Below are 21,046 nucleotides of genomic sequence, written 5' to 3' on the forward strand. Positions count from 1 at the left end.
AGGAATTCACCATCCGAAAGGGTGGTACAGGCAGAAACCCTCACAACATTTGCTTGGATATGCACTTGAAGTGCCGTAACCTACAAGGCTAAGAACAAGAGTCGAAAAGTGGGGTTAAGCTGGATGGTTCCTTGTCGGCTGGTATGGAGATGATGGGTGAATGGCCTCCTTCCATGCTGTATATTTCTATTCTATTCTATGAACTGAACTCATTGTATTGTTTGAACTGATTGCATCACTTTGCTTGATTAGCCTTCTGAACTGCCTATAATGTCTGAACTGATTGTATTTCCTGGCTTTATCTGCTATATAGAAAACAAAGTTAATGTATCACAGCTTAGCAATCCAGCAAGTTTCTAAAAGAAATTTACCCATTAGCAGTGCCTGACGCTTCTCAAAGCCTGCTGGTGAAGACAGTTGATTACAGCAGCTTCATTTTCCTTCGGAAAGTCTTTCAGCCTGGCAGTGCATTTTAATAGCTGCAAGATCCATTCTTACTGTAAAGAATTGAGAAGTCATACATTTTGGCAGGACAATGTGAACAATGTATTTATAAACTGAGAAATTGAAGGAATTGGCCCACGATAGAAATCTGATTCGGTTGATGAGACTCTTGCCTCTGGGCCAGAAGATTGCAGGACACCCACTAGAGGACCTCAGTAAAGAATTTAGGCTAATATTTAATAAAACCAAAATACTGTAGATGCTGGAATTCTGAAATAAAAACAGAAAATGCTGGAAATATTCAGCAGGTCAGGCAACATTTGTGGAAAGAGAAACAGAGTTAAGGTTTCAGGTCTGTGGCCTTTCATTAGTTCTGCAATTTCATTGCAATAGTGAGAGAGTGCTACATTATCAGTGGTGTGGCAGCCTTCAAATGAGACAAAGTTGGATCCCAAATAGCTATTTGGATCATTCAGTCAGGTGTTAAAGAATTCATAGCATTATTTTAAGAAGAGCAGGAGTTTTCCTGGTCTTCTGTTGAACACTTAAAGCATAGAAACAAGAATAGGCCATTCAGTCCCTCGAGCTGGTTTCACTATTCAATTAGATCATTGCTGATCGATGCCTTATAACTCCATTTACCTGCCTTTGTTCCAGATCCCTTGATACTCTGACAAAAATATTGCTCCCTTCAAGAATATCAGCAAGAAAAACAACTCAGTTTTTCATCTCACTGCTGTCCAGAGGTTATTTCTAATGCAGGATAGCTGCAGCATCTTCCTACATAACAAAAGCAAGTTATTGTGTGAAGTACTTTGAAATGATTCAATATTAGATAAAGTGCTATATAAATGTATGTATATCAAATAGAAAACTGAACAGGAAATGGTTTATGTTTTAAGTGCTATGATCGGTGTACTACTGTCAAAGATTATACAATGTGCATGCTGTTGCAGCTTAAGTGTCTGCTCTGCATATAGAATGAAGATTTCAATCAACTTGGAAGCTAATGAAAACCACAGTTATATTTTATTTTCTACAGAGTCCACTCCAACTTCTGAACAGATGTTGAACATATGTGCTTGTTTTGGTGAAAGAGCAAAATCTGGGGAGAGCGACCAGTCAGACTCTGATACTTGCATGCATTTAAAGGAACAAACAGGTAGGTGCATGCTGAAGTGTGAACATTGAAACTTGCTAAGTATCAAGACCAAAATTTAAAGAGTAAAGTTTCAATCCTGAAATCTTTTAAACAACTTTTTGAAAGAATTATCATTTCCCTTGCCTAGATCTTCTTCAGTACTAGTCCTGATGAACTAGTGAGTAATGGTGAGTAACACCAAAACCTGGTGTTGGACTAAGCCATATAGACCAGGTTTGGTTTCCAGTGTGTACCAGTTGAGTTAGCTGATTTAAGCCAGGGGACAGACTGAGATATATAATTACAATTCAGGCAGCTGGACTACAGATGGGGAAAGGAAAAATCAGTTATTGTATTTGCTGCTGATCACTATCCAGTGACCCTTTTTTTTATTCGTTCATTGGACGTGGGCATTGCTGGCTAGGCCAGCATTTATTGCCCATCCCTAATTGCCCTTGAGAAGGCGGTAGTGAGCTGCTTTACTGAACTGCTGCAGTCCTTGAGGTGTAGGTACACCCACAATACAGTTAGGAAGGAAGGATTTTGACCCAGCGACAGTGAAGGAACGGCAATATAGTTCCAAGTCAGGATGGTGTGTGGCTTGGAGCTGCACTTGCAGGTGGTGGTGTTCCCATGCATCCACTGCCCTTGTCTTTCTGGAGATTTGGTGAGTTGCTGCAGTGCATCTTGTAGATGGTACACACTGCTGCCACTGTGCGTTGGTGGTAAAGGGAGTGAATGTTGAAGGTGTTAAATGGGGTGCCAATCAAGTGGGCTGCTTTATCCTAGGTGGTGTTGAGCTTCTTGAGTGTTGTTGGAACTGCACCCGGCCAGGCTAGTGGAGAATATTCCATCACACTCCTGACTTGTGCCTTGTAGATGGTGGACAGGCATTGGGGAGTCTGCAGCTGAGTTACTAACCTCAAAATTCCCAGTCTCTGACCTGCTCTTGTTGTATTTATGTGGCTGGTCCAGTTCAGTTTCTGGTCAATGGTAACCCCCAGCATGTTGATAGTGGGAGATTCAGCAATGATAATGCCATTGAACATCAAGGCGAAATGGTTAGATTCTCTCTTGTTGGAAATGGTCATTGCCTGGCACTTGTGTGGCGCCAATGCTACTTGCCACTTATCAGCCCAAGCCTGGATATTTCTACACGGGCTACTTCATTATCTGAGGAGTTGCCAATGGTGATGAATATTGTGCAATCATCAGTGACCTTATGATGGAAGGAAGGTCATTGATGAAACAGATGAAGTTGGTTGGACCTAGGGCACACTACCCTGAGGTACTCCTGCAGTGATGTCCTGAATTGAGATGATTGACCTCCAACAACCCCAACTATCTTCCTTTGTGCTAGGTATGACTCCAACCAGCAGAGTTTTCCCCCGATTCCCATTGACTCCAGTTTTGCTAGGGCTCCTTGATGCCATATCCTGTCAAATGTAGCCTTGATGTCAAGGCCAGTCATTCTCACCTCATCTCTGGAGTTCAGCTGTTTTGTCCATGTTTGGACAAAGGCTGTAATGAGGTCAGGAGCTGAATGGCCCTGGCGGAATCCAAACAGAGCGTCACTGAGCAGGTTATTGCTGTGAAGTGCCACTTGATAGCACTATCGACAATCCCTTCCATCACTTTGCTGATAGAGTAATTGGCTGTGTTGGATTTGTCCTGTTTTTTGTGTAACGGACATACTTGGGTAATTTTCCACATTGTCAGGTAGATGCCAGTGTTGTAGCTCTACTGGAACAGCTTGGCTAGAGGCATGGCTAGTTCTGGAGCACAAGTCTTCAGTGCTATTGTTGTAATGTTGTCAGGGCCCATAGCCTTTGCAAAATCTTGTGCTTTCAGCCATTTCTTGATATTACGTGGAGTGAATCGGATTGGCTGAAGACTTGCATCTATGATGCTGGGGACCTCAGGAGGAGGCTGAGTTGGATCATTCACTTGACACTTCTGGCTGAAGATGGATGCAAACCCTTCAGCCTTTGTCTTTTGCACTGATGTGTTGGGCTACCCTATCATTGAGGATGGGTATATTTGTGGAGCCTCCTCCTTCTGTTAGTTAATTGTCCACCAGCATTCATGACTGGATGTGGCAGGACTGCAGAGCTTAGATCTGATCCATTCGTTGTGGGATCGCTTAGCCCTGTCTATTGTATGCTGCTTCCGCTGTTTGGCATGCAAGTAGTTCTGTGTTGTAGCTTCACCAGGCTGACACCTCATTTTGAGGTATGCCTGGTGCTGGTCCTGGCATGCCCTCCTGCACTCTTCATTGAACTGTGGTTGGACTCCTGCCTTGATGGTACTGCTAGAGTGGGGGAAATGCTGGGCCATGAGATTACAGATTGTGGTTGAATACAATTTTGTTGCTGCTGATGGCTCACAGCACCTCATGGGTGACCAGTTTTGAGTTGCTAGATCTGTTCAAAATCTATCCCATTCAGCACGGTGGTAGTGCCACACAACACGATGGTGGGTACTGATCACTACCACCAAAATGCTCTCCCACTGCCACCCCTTCCATCTGCCCATCTTCATTTCCTAAAACTAAGTCTAAAGCAGCGCCCTATCTTGTTGGATTTGCTACATACTGGGCAAAAGAATTCTCCTGAATGCACCTCAAGAATTCTGCTCCCTCAATTCCTTTCACACTAAAACTATCCCAGTTAATATTGGGGTAATTAAAATCCCATACTATTACAGCCCTATTGTTCTTGCACTTCTCAGAGATTTGCCTACATATCTGCTCTTCTATCTCTCTCTGACTGTTTGGGGGTCTGTAGTACACACCCAGTAGTGTGATTGCCCCTTTTTTGTTCCTTAGCTCAATCCATATGGCCTCATCTGATGAACCTTCCAACATATCATCCCTCCTCACAGCTATAATAGTTTCCTTGACCAAAATTGCCACTCCCTCTCCTTTCTTATCCCCTTCCCTATTGCGTCTGAAAACCCTGTAACCAGGAACTTTGAGCTGCCATTCCCGTCCCTCCTTAAGCCATGTTTCTGTAATAGCTATGATGTCATACTGCCATGTGTCTATCTGTTCCATCAGCTCATCTGCTTTATTTGCTATACTCCTTGCATTGAAATAGATATCCTTGAGCGCTGCCAAACTCTGTTTTTTTTATTTTTTAACATTTGTTTCCTCTGTCTTCCAAACTCATTCGTTAATTTTCTGCCTTCCATTTTCATTTCTGATTTAGTTCCAACTGAGTCTACCCTCAGGTATCCACTCCCCTTCCAGACTAGCACTAGCAAAACGTCCCGCAAGGAACTCAGTCCTGGCTCTGTTCAGATGCAACCCTCCTGCATCGTCTTTCATGCCACACATTCATCTGTCTTATCCTTCTATTTCTATACTCACTTGTGCATGGCATTGAGAGTAATCCAGGGATTACTACTTTTGAGGTCCTGCTTGCTAATTTCTTACCTAGCTCCCTAAATTCTGACTGCAGATCCACATCCCTCTTTCTACCTATGTCGTTGGTTCTGATGTGGACCACGACTGCTGGCTGTTCACCCTCCTCCTTCAGGATGCTCTGCAGCTGCTCAGTGACATCCTTTACCCTGGCACCAGGGAGGCAACTCACCATCCTGGATTCACGTCTGCGGCCACAGAAACACCTGTCTGTTCCCCTGACTATTGAATCACCTATCACTATTGCTCTTCCAGTCTTCCCTGTGCAGCTGAGCCACTCATGGTGCCATGGACTTGGCTCTGGCTGCATTCCCCAGGTGAAGCATCACTTTCCTCAGTATTCAGAACGAATACCTGTTGGAGAGTGAGATGGACTCAGGGGTCTCCTGTACTGATTCTTTTTGACTGCCTGGTGGTCACCCATTCCTTCTCTCCTTGCATACTCTTAAGCTGTGGGGTGAGCACATCTATAAATGTTCTTTCCATATAACTCTCATCCTCATGAATGCACTGCAGTGTTGCCAGCTGCTGCTGAAGTTCCAAAACTCGGAGCTCAGTGCCGCAATTGACAACACTTCCTGCACAAATGGTTCTCCAGGATACGGGAAGTATCCTGGAGCTCCCACGTAGCACAGGAGGTGCACTCTCAAGGTTGAAGCATCCCTGCCATTCCTTTATTTATTAGTTGACCCTTGTTATTGATAAAAAAACCTTACTAATACTACAACACCTTAGAATTATTAATAAAACCTTACTAATACTGATAAATCCTACTAACAATCAATACAGTTCACTAGTTAAGATAAACCTTACTCAAAAAAATACTCACCAGCTACTCACTTGTTCTAAAGTTATACTTTTCTTGATTACACAGATATGTAGACCTTCCTACTGGTAATAGATTTTACCAATGCTAATAAAGCTTGCCAATTCTAATAAACCTTACTACTATTAGTAAACCATACGAATACTGATAAGTGCTAATAATACTTAATACAGCTTATGTATTATGTTGTCCGAATTTGTGAATACACTCCCCACTGGTCTCTTTCTCTCTCACTCTTGAAGATAAATTATAAAATCTGCTTTAGTTTTTAGTTTATATACTACTGAATCGATCAAGTCTTATTTTATATTTGATTGATTGAGATTAAATTAAATTAAAAACTTACCAGTACACTCACCCCAGACAGCTTTCTGTTTCCCTGCTCTCTTTGTCGACTGTGATGTCACTCTGATGTCACTTTTCGATTTTTCCCTTGCTCTGCTCCTGCTGTGTTCTCTCTCTCTCTCTCTCTCTCTCTCTCTCTCTCTCTCTCTCTCTCTCTCTCTCTCTCTCTGTCTCTCTGTCTCTGTCTCTGTCTCTGTCTCTCTCTCTGTCTCTCTCTCTGTCTCTCTCTCTGTCTCTCTCTCTGTCTCTCTCTGTCTCTCGTCACTCTTATGATCACTCTTACCTAGAGGATCCTTTACTATGAGGTCATTTATCAATCCTGACTCAATACACATTACCAGGTCTAAAATAGGGACTTGGAGGGGAACTTGGAATTAGTTATGTTCCCATGCAGCTGCTGCCCTTGCCCTACTAGGTGGTGGGAGCAACACACTGTCAATTCAGTCCCGTCAGTCCACAGTTTGCAGCATATTATTAAAGTTTTCCCACCCAACCGGAAAACAGCCAAATTGAACATTCTAGTAACCCCTGGAATAAAACAGACCAAACCAGGTATCTTTAGACAATAACAAATTAACTATTTGTTAAACTAAATCTTAAACACTATTAAGATAAACCGATGTCTAAAGACCTTATAACTTCTTATTTTAACCGAACTTCCCCATTCACACACATACATTCTAAAGTCACAGTAGTTAACTGGTATTAAAAGTGGTGTTTTTAAAAATTAGTTGTTGCTTAAGAATAAACAAATAAGTAAGTCTTTGTGGGTTACGATCCTGACGGATGAGGTATTCTCATGTAAAAATGATCAAAGGCTACTTGAAGTCTCCATGTGGATTTGATGGAATTGTCTGTTCTTAATAGGCACTCAAAATACTTCAGCTGCAGTAGGCATCAACATTTCCTTCAACAATCAGCACAGCAAAGGTCAACTTGAATTTTAAAACTGACAGTATCTCAGTTGAAACTTTACTTCGAATTCCAGCAAACTTAATCGGTCAAGAGAGATTCAATCTTGAAGCAAATACTTCCTTGCTTGGAAGTAAAGAAAAGGAGTTTTACTATCTTCAACAATACAAACGCTCTCTTGAAAAAAAAGGCTTTTTCTTTCCTTACGCAATCAACTTTGCCCGTAGCTCCCTGCAGAATTTTTGCTGAGAGAAAATAGCCAGCTCTTCAGTAGCACGCCTCGCTGAAGAGTCTTTCAAAACAAACTGGTTCAGACTGGGTTTTGCTAGTTTTACACACATTCAAATCGAAACATTATACCATGTGACCTCTCTCTCTCCTGCTGTTTCCTAGGTAACAAAGTACAGCTGTGGCACACTGTGCCCCAGAAATCCAAAACTTCTCTCCCTGTCTTAAAGGCACACAGTTTTTAACCGAGTCTTAAAGGCACACTGTTTTAATCCGACGAGAAAAATAATACAAGTTGATGACACCTCTGCCCTGGGCAAAATGAAATGCCATTCTTAGAAAATGCGTCTCATTACAATGCAAAAAAAAAATAAACCAGAAAACACACTCTAACAATTTTTTTGCATTGTAATGAAACGCATTTTCTAAGAATGGCATTTCATTTTGCCCAGGGCGGAGGTGTCATCAACTTGTATTATTTTATAATTTTTGGAAATTGTACATATTTTGGGGAAAAATAAAGTTATTGCAGAAGCTTTGTCACGAATTTAACCATGTTAAGTTGCATGGATGGTGATGGTATAAAGAAAATGCAGTAAATTATCAGTAGAATGAATGCTGCGTGAATGCAAACAAAAATAAACTAGAAAACACACTCTAACAATTTTTTTGCATTCACGCAGCATTCATTCTACTGATAATTTACTGCATTTTCTTTATACCATCGCCATCCATGCAACTTAACATGGTTAAATTCGTGACAAAGCTTCTGCAATAACTTTATTATTCCACAAAATATGTACAATTTCCAAAAATTATAAGACTATAACAACAAACTCCATCAAAACATTTTTGGCTTTAATTTTTCCCTCAAAGGTTGTCCCATTCTGCCCATTGCAACGTTCCAAACATAGTCTTCCAGTTGTTCCATGTTTTCCTTCCAAGTATCCTGATAATCCATCACCTCAGCCAGGTGAGCTGCACAGCTAGGAACACTGGCCACTACTGGGTTCACTATTCTCTGAGAAGTTTCTTGAGCACCCATTAACCTGTGGGGTGTCACTTGATACTGAAAAACCCTGTCTCTTTTTTTATTTGTTTCATGCGATGTGGGTGTCACTGGCTAGGCCAGCATTTAGTGCCCATCCCTAATTGCCCATGAGAAGGTGGAGGTGAGCTGCCTTCTTGAACTGTTGCAGTGCATATGGGGTAGGTACACCCACAGTGATATTAGGAAGAGAGTTCCAGGATTTTGACCAGTGACAGTGAAGGAAATGTGATATAGTTCCAAGTCAGGATGATGTGTGGCTTGGAGGGGAACTTGCAGGTGCAGGTGTTCCCATGCCTCTGCTGCCCTTCTCCTTCTAGGTGGTAGAGGTCGCGGATTTGGAAGGTGTTGTCTGAGTAGATTTTGTGCGTTGCTGCAGTGCATCTTGTAGATGGTACACACTGCTGCCACTCTGCGCCGGTGGTGGAGGGAGTGAATGTTTATGGATGGGGAGCCAATCAAGCGGGTTACTTGTCCTGGATGGTGTCGAGCTTCTTGAGTGTTGTTAGAGCTGCACTCATCCAGGAAAGTGGAGGGTATTCCATCACACTCCTAACTTGTGCCTTGTAGATAGTGGACAGGCTTTGAGAGTCAGGAGGTGAACAGGATTTGGGGAGTCAGGAGATGAGTTTCTCGCCACAGGATTCCTAGCCTCTGACCTGCTCTTGTAGCCATGGTATTTATATGGCTGCTCCAGTTCAGTTTCTGGTCAATGATAACCCCCAGGATGTTGATAGTGGGAGATTCAGTGATCGTAATGCCATTGAATGTCAATGGGAGATGGTTAGATTCTCTCTTGTTGGAGATGGTCATTGCCTGGTACTGGTGTAAATGTTACTTGCCACTTATCAGCCCAAGCCTGGATATTGTCCAGGTCTTGCTGCATTTTTACACGGTCTGCTTCTGTATCTGAGGAATTGTGAATGGTGCTGAACATTGTGCAATCATCAGCGAAAATCCCCACTTCTGACCTTATGATTGAAGGAAGGTCATTGATGAAGCAGCAGAAGATGGTTGGGCCTAGGACACTACCCTGAGGAACTCCTGCAGTGATGTCCTGGAGCTGAGGTGATTGACCTCCAACAACCACAACCATCTTCCTTTGCGCTAGGTATCACTCCAACCAGCGGAGAATTTTCCCCCTGATTCCCATTGACTCCAGTTTTGCTAGGGCTCCTTAATGCCATACCCAGTCAAATGCTGCCTTGATGTCTTGGGCAGTCACTCTCACCTCACCTCTTGAGTTCAGCTTTTTTGTCCATGTTTGAACCAAGGCTGTAATGAGGCCAGGCGCTGAGTGGCCCTGACAGAATCCAAACTGAGCATCAGTGAGCAGGTTATTGCTAAGCAAGTGCCGCTTGATAGCACTGTCAGTGACACCTTCTATCACTTTACTGATGATCAAAAGTAGACTGATGGGGCGGTAATTGGCTGGGTTGGATTTGTCCTGCTTTTTGTGTATAGGACATACCTGAGCAATTTTCCACATTGCCAGGTGGATGCCAGTGTTGTAGCTGTACTGGAACAGCTTGGCTAGGGGCCCGGCAAGTTCTGGAGCACAGGTCATCAGTACTATTGCTGTAATGTTGTCAGGGCCCATAGCCTTTGCGGTATCCAGTGCCTTCAGCCGTTTCTTGATATCGCGCGGAGTGAATTGAATCGGCTGAAGATTGGCATCTGTGATGCTGGGGATTTCAAGAGGAGGCCGAGATGGAACATCCAGTTGACAGTTCTGGCTGAACATGATTGCGCTCCCTCCAAAGCTGTTACTTCCTTCCTGATGTGTCGTGCTCAGAACTGCTCACATTTCTCCAGGTATGGTCTAACCAAGGCTTTGTATAGCTGAAGCATGACTTCTACCTTCTTGTATTCTGGTCCCATAACCGAAGGCCAGCATTCCTTTTAGCCTTTTTGATTATTTTCCATACCTGTCCATGATCTATGTACATGGACCCCCATGTCTTTTTGAACCTCCACAGTTTCTAGCTTTTCACCATTTAGGTCCAAAGCAGATGACCTCACATTTTCCTACATTGAACTCCATTTGTCACAGTTTTGCCCGTTCACTTAATCTATTAATATTGCTTTGTAATTTTATGCTTCCAGCTACACTGTTTACAATCCTGCTCACCTTTGTGCCATTGGCAAATTTGGATTTGTAGCTTTCTATCCCATCATTTAAGTTGTTAATATTTTGCCTTCAATTCCATGAGCTTCAACTTTAGCAAACAGACTCTTATGAGGGACTTTATCAAATGCCTTCTGTATGTCCATATAAATAACATCCATAGACATTCCCCTGTCCACTTGCTTGGTCACCTCTTCAAAAAATTCTATCAGGTTTGCCAGACATGACCTCGCATTTACAAATCTATACTGGCTCTCTCTGATCAGCAGAAAATTTTCAAGGTGATAGTCACCCTATCTGTAATTATAGGCTGTAGTAATATACTAACAACAAATAAAAGCAAAATACTGCGGATGCTGGAAATCTGAAATAAAAACAAGAAATGCTGGAACCACTCAGCAGGTCTGGCAGCATCTGTGGAAAGAGAAGCAGAGTTAACGTTTCGGGTCAGTGACCCTTCATCGGAACATACATACTCCCATACTAACAACAAATGTTAGGCTAACTGGTCTATAATTTCCTGGTTTTCCTCTCTTACTTTTCCTAAAAAGTGGAGTGACGTGTAATTTTCCAATCTCAAAGAACGATTCCTGAGCTGAGAGAACTTTGGTAAAATTAAAGTTGGAGGATTTGCATTGTTCTCACCTATTTCCTTTAAAATCCTTGGATGAAAATCATATGTGTCTGGGTTTGTCAACTTTAGTACCATTATTTTTTTCATTACTGTTATTTTGCTTACATTAATTTTGATGCCTCTCTGTCCCTGATTCAATATTAGTTTCCTGGGGATGTCCAGCATGCTGACCTCTTCCTCTACTGTAAATATTGACATAAAGTAATTATTCAACATGTCTGCCATTTTCTTATTTTAGAGAGTCATAGAGTTATACAGCACAGAAACAGGCCCTTCGGCCCATCGTGTCCATGCGGCCATCAAGCACCTATCCATTCTGATCCCATTTTTCAGCACTTGGCCCGTAGCCTTGTATACTATGGCTTTTCAAGTGCGCATCTAAATACTTCTTAAATGTTGTGAGGGTTCCTGCCTCTACCACCCCTTCAGAAAGTGTGTTCCAGATTCCAACCACTCTCTGGGTGAAAAATGTTTTCCTCAAATCCCCTCTAGACCTCCTGCCCCTTACCTTAAATCTATGCCCCCTGGTTATTAATACCTCCGCTAAGCGAAAAAGTTTCTTCCTATCTACCCCATCAATGCCCTTCATAATTTTGTATACCTCAATTAGGTCTCCCCTCAGTCTTCTCTGCTCTAAGGAACACAACCCCAGCCTATCCAGTCTCTCTTCATAGCTGAAACGCTCCAGCCCAGGCAACATCCTGGTGAATCTTCTCTGCACCCTCTCCAGTGCAATCTGTGGCCTAACTGCCGTTTTATACAGCTCCATCATAACCTCCCTGCTCTTATATTCTGTGCCTCGGCTAATAAAGGCAAGAATTCCATATGCCTTCCTAACCACCTGTGCTGCTGCCTTCAGTGATCTATGGACCCTCTGTACTTCCTAGGGTCCTACCATCCATTGTATATTCCCTTGCCTTGTTAGTCCTCCCAAAATGCATCACCTCCCACTTCTCAGGATTAAATTCCATTTGCCACTGCTCTGCCCATCTTCCCAGCCCATCTATATTGTCCTGTAATCTAAGGCTTTCCTCCTCACTATTTACGACACCACCAATTTTCATGTCATCTGCGAACTTACTGATCATACCTCCCATAATCATGTCTAAATTATTAATGTACACTACAAACAGCAAGGGTCCCAGCACTGATCCCTGTGGTACACCACTGGTCACAGGCTTCCAATCGCAAAAACAACCCTCGACCAGCACCCTCTGCCTCCTGCCACTAAGCCAATTTTGGATCCAATCTGCCAAATTTCCCTGGATCCCATGGGCTCTTACCATCTTGACCAATCTCCCATGCGGGCCCTTATCAAAAGCCTTACTGAAATCCATGTAGACTACATCAACTGCTTTACCCTCATCTCCACACCTAGTCACCTCCTCGAAAAATTCAATCAAATTTGTTCGACATAATCTCCCCTGCCTCTCCAAGTGGATATTAATCCTGTCCCTCAGAACTTTTCCCAATAGTTTCCCGACCACTGATGTTAGACTCACTGGCCTGTAATTACCTGGTTTATCCCTACTACCCTTCTTGAATAATGGTACCACATTCGCTGTCCTCCAGTCCTCTGGCACCTCTCCTGTGGTCAGAGAGGATTTGAAAATTTGTGTCAGAGCCCCTGCAATCTCCTGCCGTGCCTCACATAACAGCCTGGGATACATCTCATCTGGGCCTGGGGATTTATCCACTTTTAAGCTAGCTAAAATGTGTTGTAAATACTGAGGAGGAAAGCCTTAGATTACAGGATGATATAGATGGGCTGGTAAGATGGGCAGAGCAGTTGCAAATGGAATTTAATCCTGAGAAGTGTGAGTCAGGGGGACCTTGGTGTACTTGTTCATAGATCACTGAAGGCAGCAACACAGGTAGATAAGATGGTTAGGACGGCATATGCGATACTTGCCTTTATTAGCCGAGCTATAGAATATAAGAGCAGGGAGGTTATGATGTATAAAACGTCAGTTAGGCCACAGCTGGAGCACTGTGTACAGTCTGGTCGCCACACTATAGGAAGGATGTGATTGCACTGGAGAGGGTGCAGAAGAGATTCACCAGGATGTTGCCTGGGCTGGAGCAATTCAGCTATGAAGAGAAACTGGATAAGCTGTAGTTGTTTTCCTCAGAGCAGAGAAGGCTGAGGAGGGACCTGATTGAGGTATACAAAATTATGAGGGGTATAGATAGGGTAGATAGGAAGAGACTTTTTCCCATGGCGGAGGTGTCAATAACCAGGGGGCATAGATTTAAGGTAAGGGACAGGAGGTTTAGAGGGGATTTGAAGAAAAAAGTTTTCATCCAGAGGGTGGTTGGAATCTGGAACATGCTGCCTAACGGGGTGATAGAGGCAGGAACCTTCAGAATATTTAAGAAGTATTTAGATGCGCACTTGAAATGCCATAGCATACAAGGCTACAGGCCAAGTGCTGGAAAATGGGATTATAATAGTTAGGTCCTTGATGGCCGGCACAGACACGATGGGCCGAAGGGCCTGTTTCTGTGCTGTGTAACTCTATGACACTATTTTCATTAATAATATCACTGTTATCAGTTTTTAAGGGGCTCACATTGTTTCTGACCACCTTTTTTCTAATATAATTGTAATTTTTTTTGTTGATTTGATATCTGTTGCTAGTTTGTTTTCATACTTTTTGTAGCTTTTGCACTATTTTGTAGCTTATTGTAGTGAATAGTTAAGGTAGGGGATGGGGTGCTAATCAAGCAGGCTGTTTCATCCTGGATGATGTGAAGCTTTTTGAGTGTTGTTGGAGCTGGACTGATCCAGGTAAGTGGAGAGTATTCCATCACACTCCTGCCTTGTCCCTTGTAGATGGTGGAAAGGCTTTGGGAGTTGAGTAGTGAGCCACTTGCCACGAATACAGAGCCTTTGACCTACTCTTGAAGCCACAGTAATTATGTCGCTGGTCCAGTTAAACGTCTAGTCATTGGTGACCCCAAGGATGCTGATGATGCGGTATTCGATGATAGGTGTTAATCTGTTAATTATGTATCAATTGTTTAATTATATGCAGGTGGAGGGTGTTAATTGGGGTCTTACTTGAGCACTTATAAGCAGACATTTATTGAGGCTGGTGGAGGCTTTTGAGTGAGGAGCTACATGTTTGTAATCCTGCCACTCTATACAATAACTGTACAGTAAACTGAGTAAAGATAGGCTCCAGCATCATCCTTCCACAACAAGCTTTCTGGAATTTAGCAATAGGTATGCCATTGAATGTTAGTAGGAGGTAGTTAGACTCTCCCTTTCCGGTGATGGTCATTGCCTGGCACTTGTGTTGTGCAAATGTTAAATGCCATTTATCAGCCTAAGCCTGAATATTGATGAGCCCTTGCTGCTTGTGGGCACAAACTGCTTTGGTATCTGAGGAGCTGTGAATAGAATAGAACAGTGGCAATCATCGTTGAACATCACGACTTCTGACCTGATGATGGAGGGAAGGTCATTGATGAAGCATTTGAAGATGGCTGGGCCTAGGAAACTGCCCAAAGGACCTCCTGCAGGGATATCCTGGGGCTGAGATGATTGCCCAGCCAGTGGAGAGTTTTCCCCCGATTCCCATTGAACTCAATTTTACTAGTACCCCTTGATGCCACTCTTGGCCAAATGCTGCTTTGATGTCATGGGCATTCACTCTTACTTCACCTCTGGAATTCAGCTCTTGTACATGTTTGAGCTGAGGCTGTAATGCGACCTGGAGCCAAGTGATACTGGCGGATCCCGAACTGAACATTGGTGAGCATGTTGTGAATGAGTGCAGTTTGATAATGCTGTTGGTGATACCTTCAATCACTTTGCTGGTAATTGAGATCAGACTGATGGAGCGGTAATTAGCTGGGTTTGATTTGTCCTGCTTTTGCGGATGGTGTAGTGTGATTGCCTTTAAGAGTAATGTACTTTTAAGATCTTTAGTATGTTAATGAGCCAAGTACCAGGATATAGTCATGTGAGAACATGCCAGTCTCACTCTGCTACTGTAATACCAAGAGGCAAGTTCTGTAAATAGTTAGCTCTGCGCTGTATATATTTGTTAGTTGTTTAGTAAACCTCTATGAGATCTTCAATCAACATGAACTCCAGGCATCTCATTTATGTTGCATCAGACAAAATAAAAAAGCTTCTCATTGCATGGTGGCAACTGTGGGATTAAAAAAAGCTTCTCATTGCATGGTGGCAACGGTGGTGAGAAAAAAACCCAAGTTGAACACCACAGGAAAACAGCTTTTAAAAACTACCTCCCTACAGCTGAAAGAGAGAAAGTTAAGAAAAATACTTGCCCAAGCAAGGAAAGAAGAAAACACTTGCCTCAAGCGATGGCCAAGGGATACTGCTTTAAAAAAAAGCTTTGAATTCCTTCAGCAGATAGATTTTTTTTTTCAAAAAGCTCTGAAGTGCCTAAAAATTGATCTTTTTCAAAGCCTCTGTTAAAAAAATGAAGAAAACCTGACCCCCCTTCCAGGCTGAACGGTGGTCTGCTATTACAGGAGGCACCCAACAGCAAAAAAGTGTGGGAAGCCTCCATTATTGCAGCTTGCAGCTAGAGCAATAAAAAGAAATCCCATTAAAACCACTCAACCATGAAGACTTTTCATTAACTCAGTCTGAGTTTTAAAAAACTCATAAAACCACTCAAACATTACGAATTGCCTCTTGAACGGCTGTATAAACAAACTAGCAAAAAGACACTTGAAATACCTATTGCACAGTTGTATAAACAAAACAGACTAGAGTGCTGGAAGCTAGACAAACAGACAAGCTGCTGCTGTCAATCAAACCAGCCAAGAGAATTTATTATCGGAAAAGCAGTACAAAGTCACAAAGCAAGTTCTTAAAGCAAGTTGAAAGCAAAACAATAGCAGAAACATGAATACCAATTTTCCCAGCTTGAACTGGAAATGCATAGATATCCTATCTGAGTTCCACCTGTTCAAACAGAGAATGCAGTTACCCTTCACAGACCAAATGATGGTAAAATCAGAGAAGCAAGCTCTAAAAATAATGATAGCGATTGGAAATGAGGGATTGTACAGAATCAATATCTCAGGCATATCTGAAGAGGACTAGAAATATCCCGCAAAGCTATAGAAAGTGCTGGAAGATCAGCTTAGGTTAAGAGTGAATTTTCAATTTCACCACCTGGAATTGATGTCCTACAGGCAACAGCCACAGGAATCAATAGACCAGTTTGTAAGCAGATGCCATAGCAAGTGCAATGAATGTGAATTCACAGAAGCAGAGCTGTCAGACTGAATAATGGAGCTGGTGATTGTATTGAAGCATTTCAGAAAGACCTCTTGGGGAAAAAGAGAGGTCACCGCATCGATGCACTGCTGGAAGATGGCAGATAATACTTCATAGCTGGACAACAGCGCTTGCAAGAACTAGATGCAGTGAAAAGTCTCAGCACTATAACCAGGTTGAAAAGTGCAAGCAAGCGTGGTAAGTGTGGTGGGTCCCACTCATGGCGAAATTGCCCTGCATTTCGAGACCTGTGCAAGGCATACGGTGTAAAAGGACATTGGGTCCGCCTATGAGGAATTCTGGCTCCAAAGATGCAGCCAGAAGCCACGGTAGGACACGAGCCAACAGAAGACAGGTGCAGCAACACGGCAACAGCAGCAAGACATAGCATAATCACAAGCCGCTACATGTCCACAGCAAAACAGACCTGAGGCAAGACCCAGAGAGAAGTAAGTCTCAGTCAGAAGACGAGAAAGCATTGCACATCACGTTGATGAAGTCCAACAATTGGTAGCTTTACTGTGTTGAAACGTAGGTATAATAGGCTTAATTAGGTAGAATTTAGATATAGTTAATGTATTAAACCTTTTAGAATTAATGATTGAATAAATGATCAGTTTTCAAGACTCACTGAAATTCCCTTTAAGAAATAGAATTAAAAATTTCAAGGTCTTCCAAGGTCCCTGTTACAATAGAATGTGAACCAGAAACACCTTTTAAGTTGGGAAATCCATTTCAGGGTCTCTGTTGTCAGGGAATTGGAGGATAAACACACATTGAAACATCCTGTGTGATGTCATTAAGAGTAGCTAGAAACTTAATTAGTTGATAGTGTTGGTAATGTTGACAGATTGACTCAAAAGAAGCGATCAAGGAACCATAAAAAACAATTATAGATAATAAAATAATAAAATAAATGGTACTTACAGAAACCGATGCCAAGTAAACCCAATTATAAACATTTTGACCATATAAAAGCTTACAACTTCAAGAGTAGGGGATTTCCAGCAAAAGTATTGTGGGGATGGTAGCTAATGATATCGCCATATATGGATCTCAAAAGCAGGAAAAACACACACAAAGGTATATACTAAAAGGTCAGATGATACCTAAGAAACAGTATAAACATGGGTGTTTTAAAACAAGAAACCAGAAGTATTGAATTCCTCATCAATGCTTCTCAACCTATGGCTTACTCGGGGAATTTAAGGTAATAGCTTACTTTAAATTTTGATGGATAGTCTAAAATATTTTACTATAACATTACCAAGGTTAAACTTTTGGATTCTATTTTAGAAATAAGATTATGTATTCTCCTAGTAATCTTTGATATTGTGGTATACTTAACCACTTAAAGTGTATTGCATGTTCAGTTCTTTAATAAGTATATAAAAGTTAATAAATCGTCTCATGTAGCATTCTGTATACAACTACAAGAACCCTTCTCTGTGTCTCTTTAAGTGGGGAGATATGTATTGAAGAAAGTTTCCCAGACCCTTTTAATATCTAGGATATTTATGACTAGCCATATTTATTAAAAAATAGGCCATCTGAAAGATGGTAATACTCTCTGTTAGTTTTCTTTCTTTGAGGGAAGACTAGTTCAGTTCTTTAAACCTAAATAAGTGTCTATAAGAATTTGTCTGGTTTGAACTTAATTAAAGGAGATTCATCGGGATGTACGCTTGATTTGGTTTAGTCCCTATAAGGGGTTAAAGTCATAAATCACTTCAGTTGGCATCCAAAAACGTGTCTTGTTAACAGAATCCTGTACTTATATGTCAGTCTTTAATGTTTATTTTAGATGTGTAAGTACAGAATGAGTGTTTACCTGTCAGTGGTTCAAGAATCTAGAGATGGTAAACTCTTGATCACGGCAACATCACGTGCCTAAAGAAAGCTGGCAAATATACACTCATGGTGAAGATTGACACTGGTGCTAGTGCATATATCCTACCAGTCCAAATCCTCAAAGATATGAATGGGAGTCATTGGAAGTCTCTGATAGAACTGACAACTGCCAAGTTATCTGATTCCAAGGGTCACCCATCCCTTGCAGTGACACATTAACAATGCAATGCAGATACGGCAAGTCAGCATGGGAACCACAAACGTTCTACCCTGTAGACACGAGCGGTCAGGAGTGCCAGGACTACCAGCGTGTAAGGATCTCAACATCATTACTATTCATGAGAGCATTGCCAAGGAGAAATCTCCAAGAACCGGAATCCACTCACAGACCCTGACCAGCATCACACGGTGCAATCTGGAAACCCAGCAACAGCATAACTATGCAATGCCTTCATTTCTGCTCTCTAGAGAACTGCCAGCACCAGAACGAGCCAGAACAGACAGGTATCTCCATGAGACCAAGTACTCTTCCCCCAACAAGTCCTCGACTTTGAGCCTCAAACCTTCAGACGTGGTAGATGAGGCAAGACGAAGGACATGCAATGTCCTGAAGAGGCAGAGGAGGAACGAGTTGAAGCAATGTCTATTGGCTCTTCAAGATGAGGTGCCGGAACTTTCCAAGAATGATGAGATCGCAAAAGTGGTCATCATGAGAAAAGCAATAGAGTATGTTAGCAGGCTGAAGGCAGAGCAACAGAAAATGAATGCAGAGAGGGAAAAACTGCAGAAAGAACAGCAACAGATGAGATGCAAAGTCCCCGAGCAAGAGTTGTCAAACCACCAAGACTTTTGAGACTCTATTCTTGTAAATTTCATAATCCCTGGCCATGTGCAAATAATTTTGATATTATCTAATTTTATGTATTTTTTATTTTTAGCATACGAGACTTATCTTTGGAAAGAAGGGGATGTGTGATTGCATTTAAGGGTAATATATCTTTATGATCTTAGTATGCTAATGAGCCAAGTACCAGGATGTAGTCATGTGACTACATGCCAGTCTCACTCTCCTGCTCTGACACCAAGAGGCAAGTTCTGTAAATAGTTAGCTCTGCACTGTAATTTGTTTAATAAACCTGTAGGAGATCTTCAATCAACCTGAACTCCACGCATCTCATTTATTTTGCATCAGCCAACATAAAAAAAAGCTTCTCATTGCAGCTGGGACATATCTGGGCAATTTTCCACTTTGTCGGGTAGGTGCTAGTGTTGTGGCTGTACTGGAACAGCTTGGCTAAGGGCACGACTGGTTCTGGAGAACAATCACTGCAACTGGGATGTTTTTGGTCCCATAGCCTTTGCTGTATCCAGTGCCTTTAGCCTTTTCTTGATATCATGTGGAGTGAATCAAATTGGCTGAAGATGCACTTCTGTGATGGCAGGAACCTCAGGAGAAGGCCAAGATGGATCATCCAGTTGGCATTTTGGCTGAAGATGGTTGCAAATGCTCCAAACCTTGTTTCTTACACTCATGCTGGGCTCCACCATCACCCGATGTTCTTGAGGCCTCTCCTTCCTAGTTGTTTAATTGTCTGCAACCATTCACACTGGATGTAGCAAAACTGCAGAGCTTTGATCTGATCCTTTGGTTGTGGGATTGGTTAGCTGTGTCTATAGCATGCTGCTATTGCTGTTGACTGTGCATATGGTCCTGTATTGCAGCTTTGCCAGGATGTAACTTCATTTTTAGGTACACCTGGCATGCCCTTGTACACTCGTCATTGAACCAGGATTGGTCCCTGGCTTGATGGTAATGTTAGAGTGAGGGATATGCTGGGCCATGAGGTTGCAGATTGTGGTGGAATGCAACTCTATTGTTACTGATGACCCACAGCGCCTCATGGATGACGGCTGGTTTTGAGCTGCTAGACCTGTTATGAATCTGTCCCATTTAGCATGATGGTAGTGCCACACAACATGATGGTGGGTGTCCTCAGAGTGTGGATGGGACTTAATCTCCACAATGACTGTGCAGTGGTCGCTCCTACCAATACTGTCATGGACAGATGCATCTGCGACAGGTAAATCGGTAACAGCAAGGTTTAGTTGTTTTTTCCCTTGTGTTGTGTCTCTCACCATCTACCACAGGCACAATATGGAATACATGTCCTGCAGGACTTGGTCAGTAGTGGTGCTACCAAACCACTCTTGGTGATGGACAATGAAGTCTCATACCCAGAATACATTCTGTGCACTTGCGAAACTCAGTGCTTCTTCCAAGTGCTCTTCAACATGGAGGAGTACATATTCATCAGTTGAGAGAGGGCAGTAGGTGGTAATTAGCCAGAGTTTCCTTACCCATGTTTGATCTGATGCCATGAGACATCATGCCGTTTTGCATCAATGTTGAGGACTCCCAGGGCCATTCCTTCTTGACTGTATACCACTGTGCCTTTACCTTCTGATGGATCTGCCCTGCCAGGACTCTGCTCTGCCAGGGATGGCAATAGAGGTGTCTGGGACATTGGCTGATAGGTATGACTATGTCAGGCTGTTTCTTGACTAGTCTCTTAGTGGGATAGCTCTTTTAATTTTGACATAAGTCCACGGATGTTAGTGAGGGGGGCTTTACAGGGTGTGCCTTTGTTGTCTCCAAATCCTGTGCCTCGGTTTGTGCAATGTGATGAAGCTGTAGTATTCATACTGTAGTTTTTCATAGCAGATTTGAGACAACCAAGTGATTTGCTAGGCCATTTCAGAGGGCAGTTAAGAGTCAACAACGTTGCTGTTGGTCTGGAG

The 21,046-nt window shown here is 42.5% G+C and overlaps 1 protein-coding gene and 1 long non-coding RNA gene across 10 annotated transcripts in view; one reads left to right on the forward strand and one right to left on the reverse strand.

The window, feature by feature from the left end:
• Nucleotides 1–21,046, forward strand: part of axdnd1 (axonemal dynein light chain domain containing 1) — a 344,655-nt gene that overhangs the window by 22,733 nt on the left and 300,876 nt on the right. For all 9 annotated transcript variants that reach the window (XM_068037450.1, XM_068037454.1, XM_068037449.1 and 6 more), the window contains exon 3: nt 1,487–1,606. In XM_068037450.1, the coding sequence (XP_067893551.1) occupies nt 1,487–1,606 (120 nt within the window). The remainder of the gene's footprint in view (nt 1–1,486; nt 1,607–21,046) is intronic.
• The window catches only part of LOC137372941 (uncharacterized), a 31,132-nt gene that overhangs the window by 5,289 nt on the left and 4,797 nt on the right, over nt 1–21,046 (reverse strand). Inside the window, exon 2 of the long non-coding RNA XR_010975531.1 lies at nt 372–497. This is a non-coding gene — a long non-coding RNA (uncharacterized lncRNA). The remainder of the gene's footprint in view (nt 1–371; nt 498–21,046) is intronic.

The sequence above is a fragment of the Heterodontus francisci genome, chromosome 8, assembly GCF_036365525.1.
Source record: "Heterodontus francisci isolate sHetFra1 chromosome 8, sHetFra1.hap1, whole genome shotgun sequence".
NCBI classification, from domain to species: Eukaryota; Metazoa; Chordata; class Chondrichthyes; order Heterodontiformes; family Heterodontidae; genus Heterodontus; species Heterodontus francisci.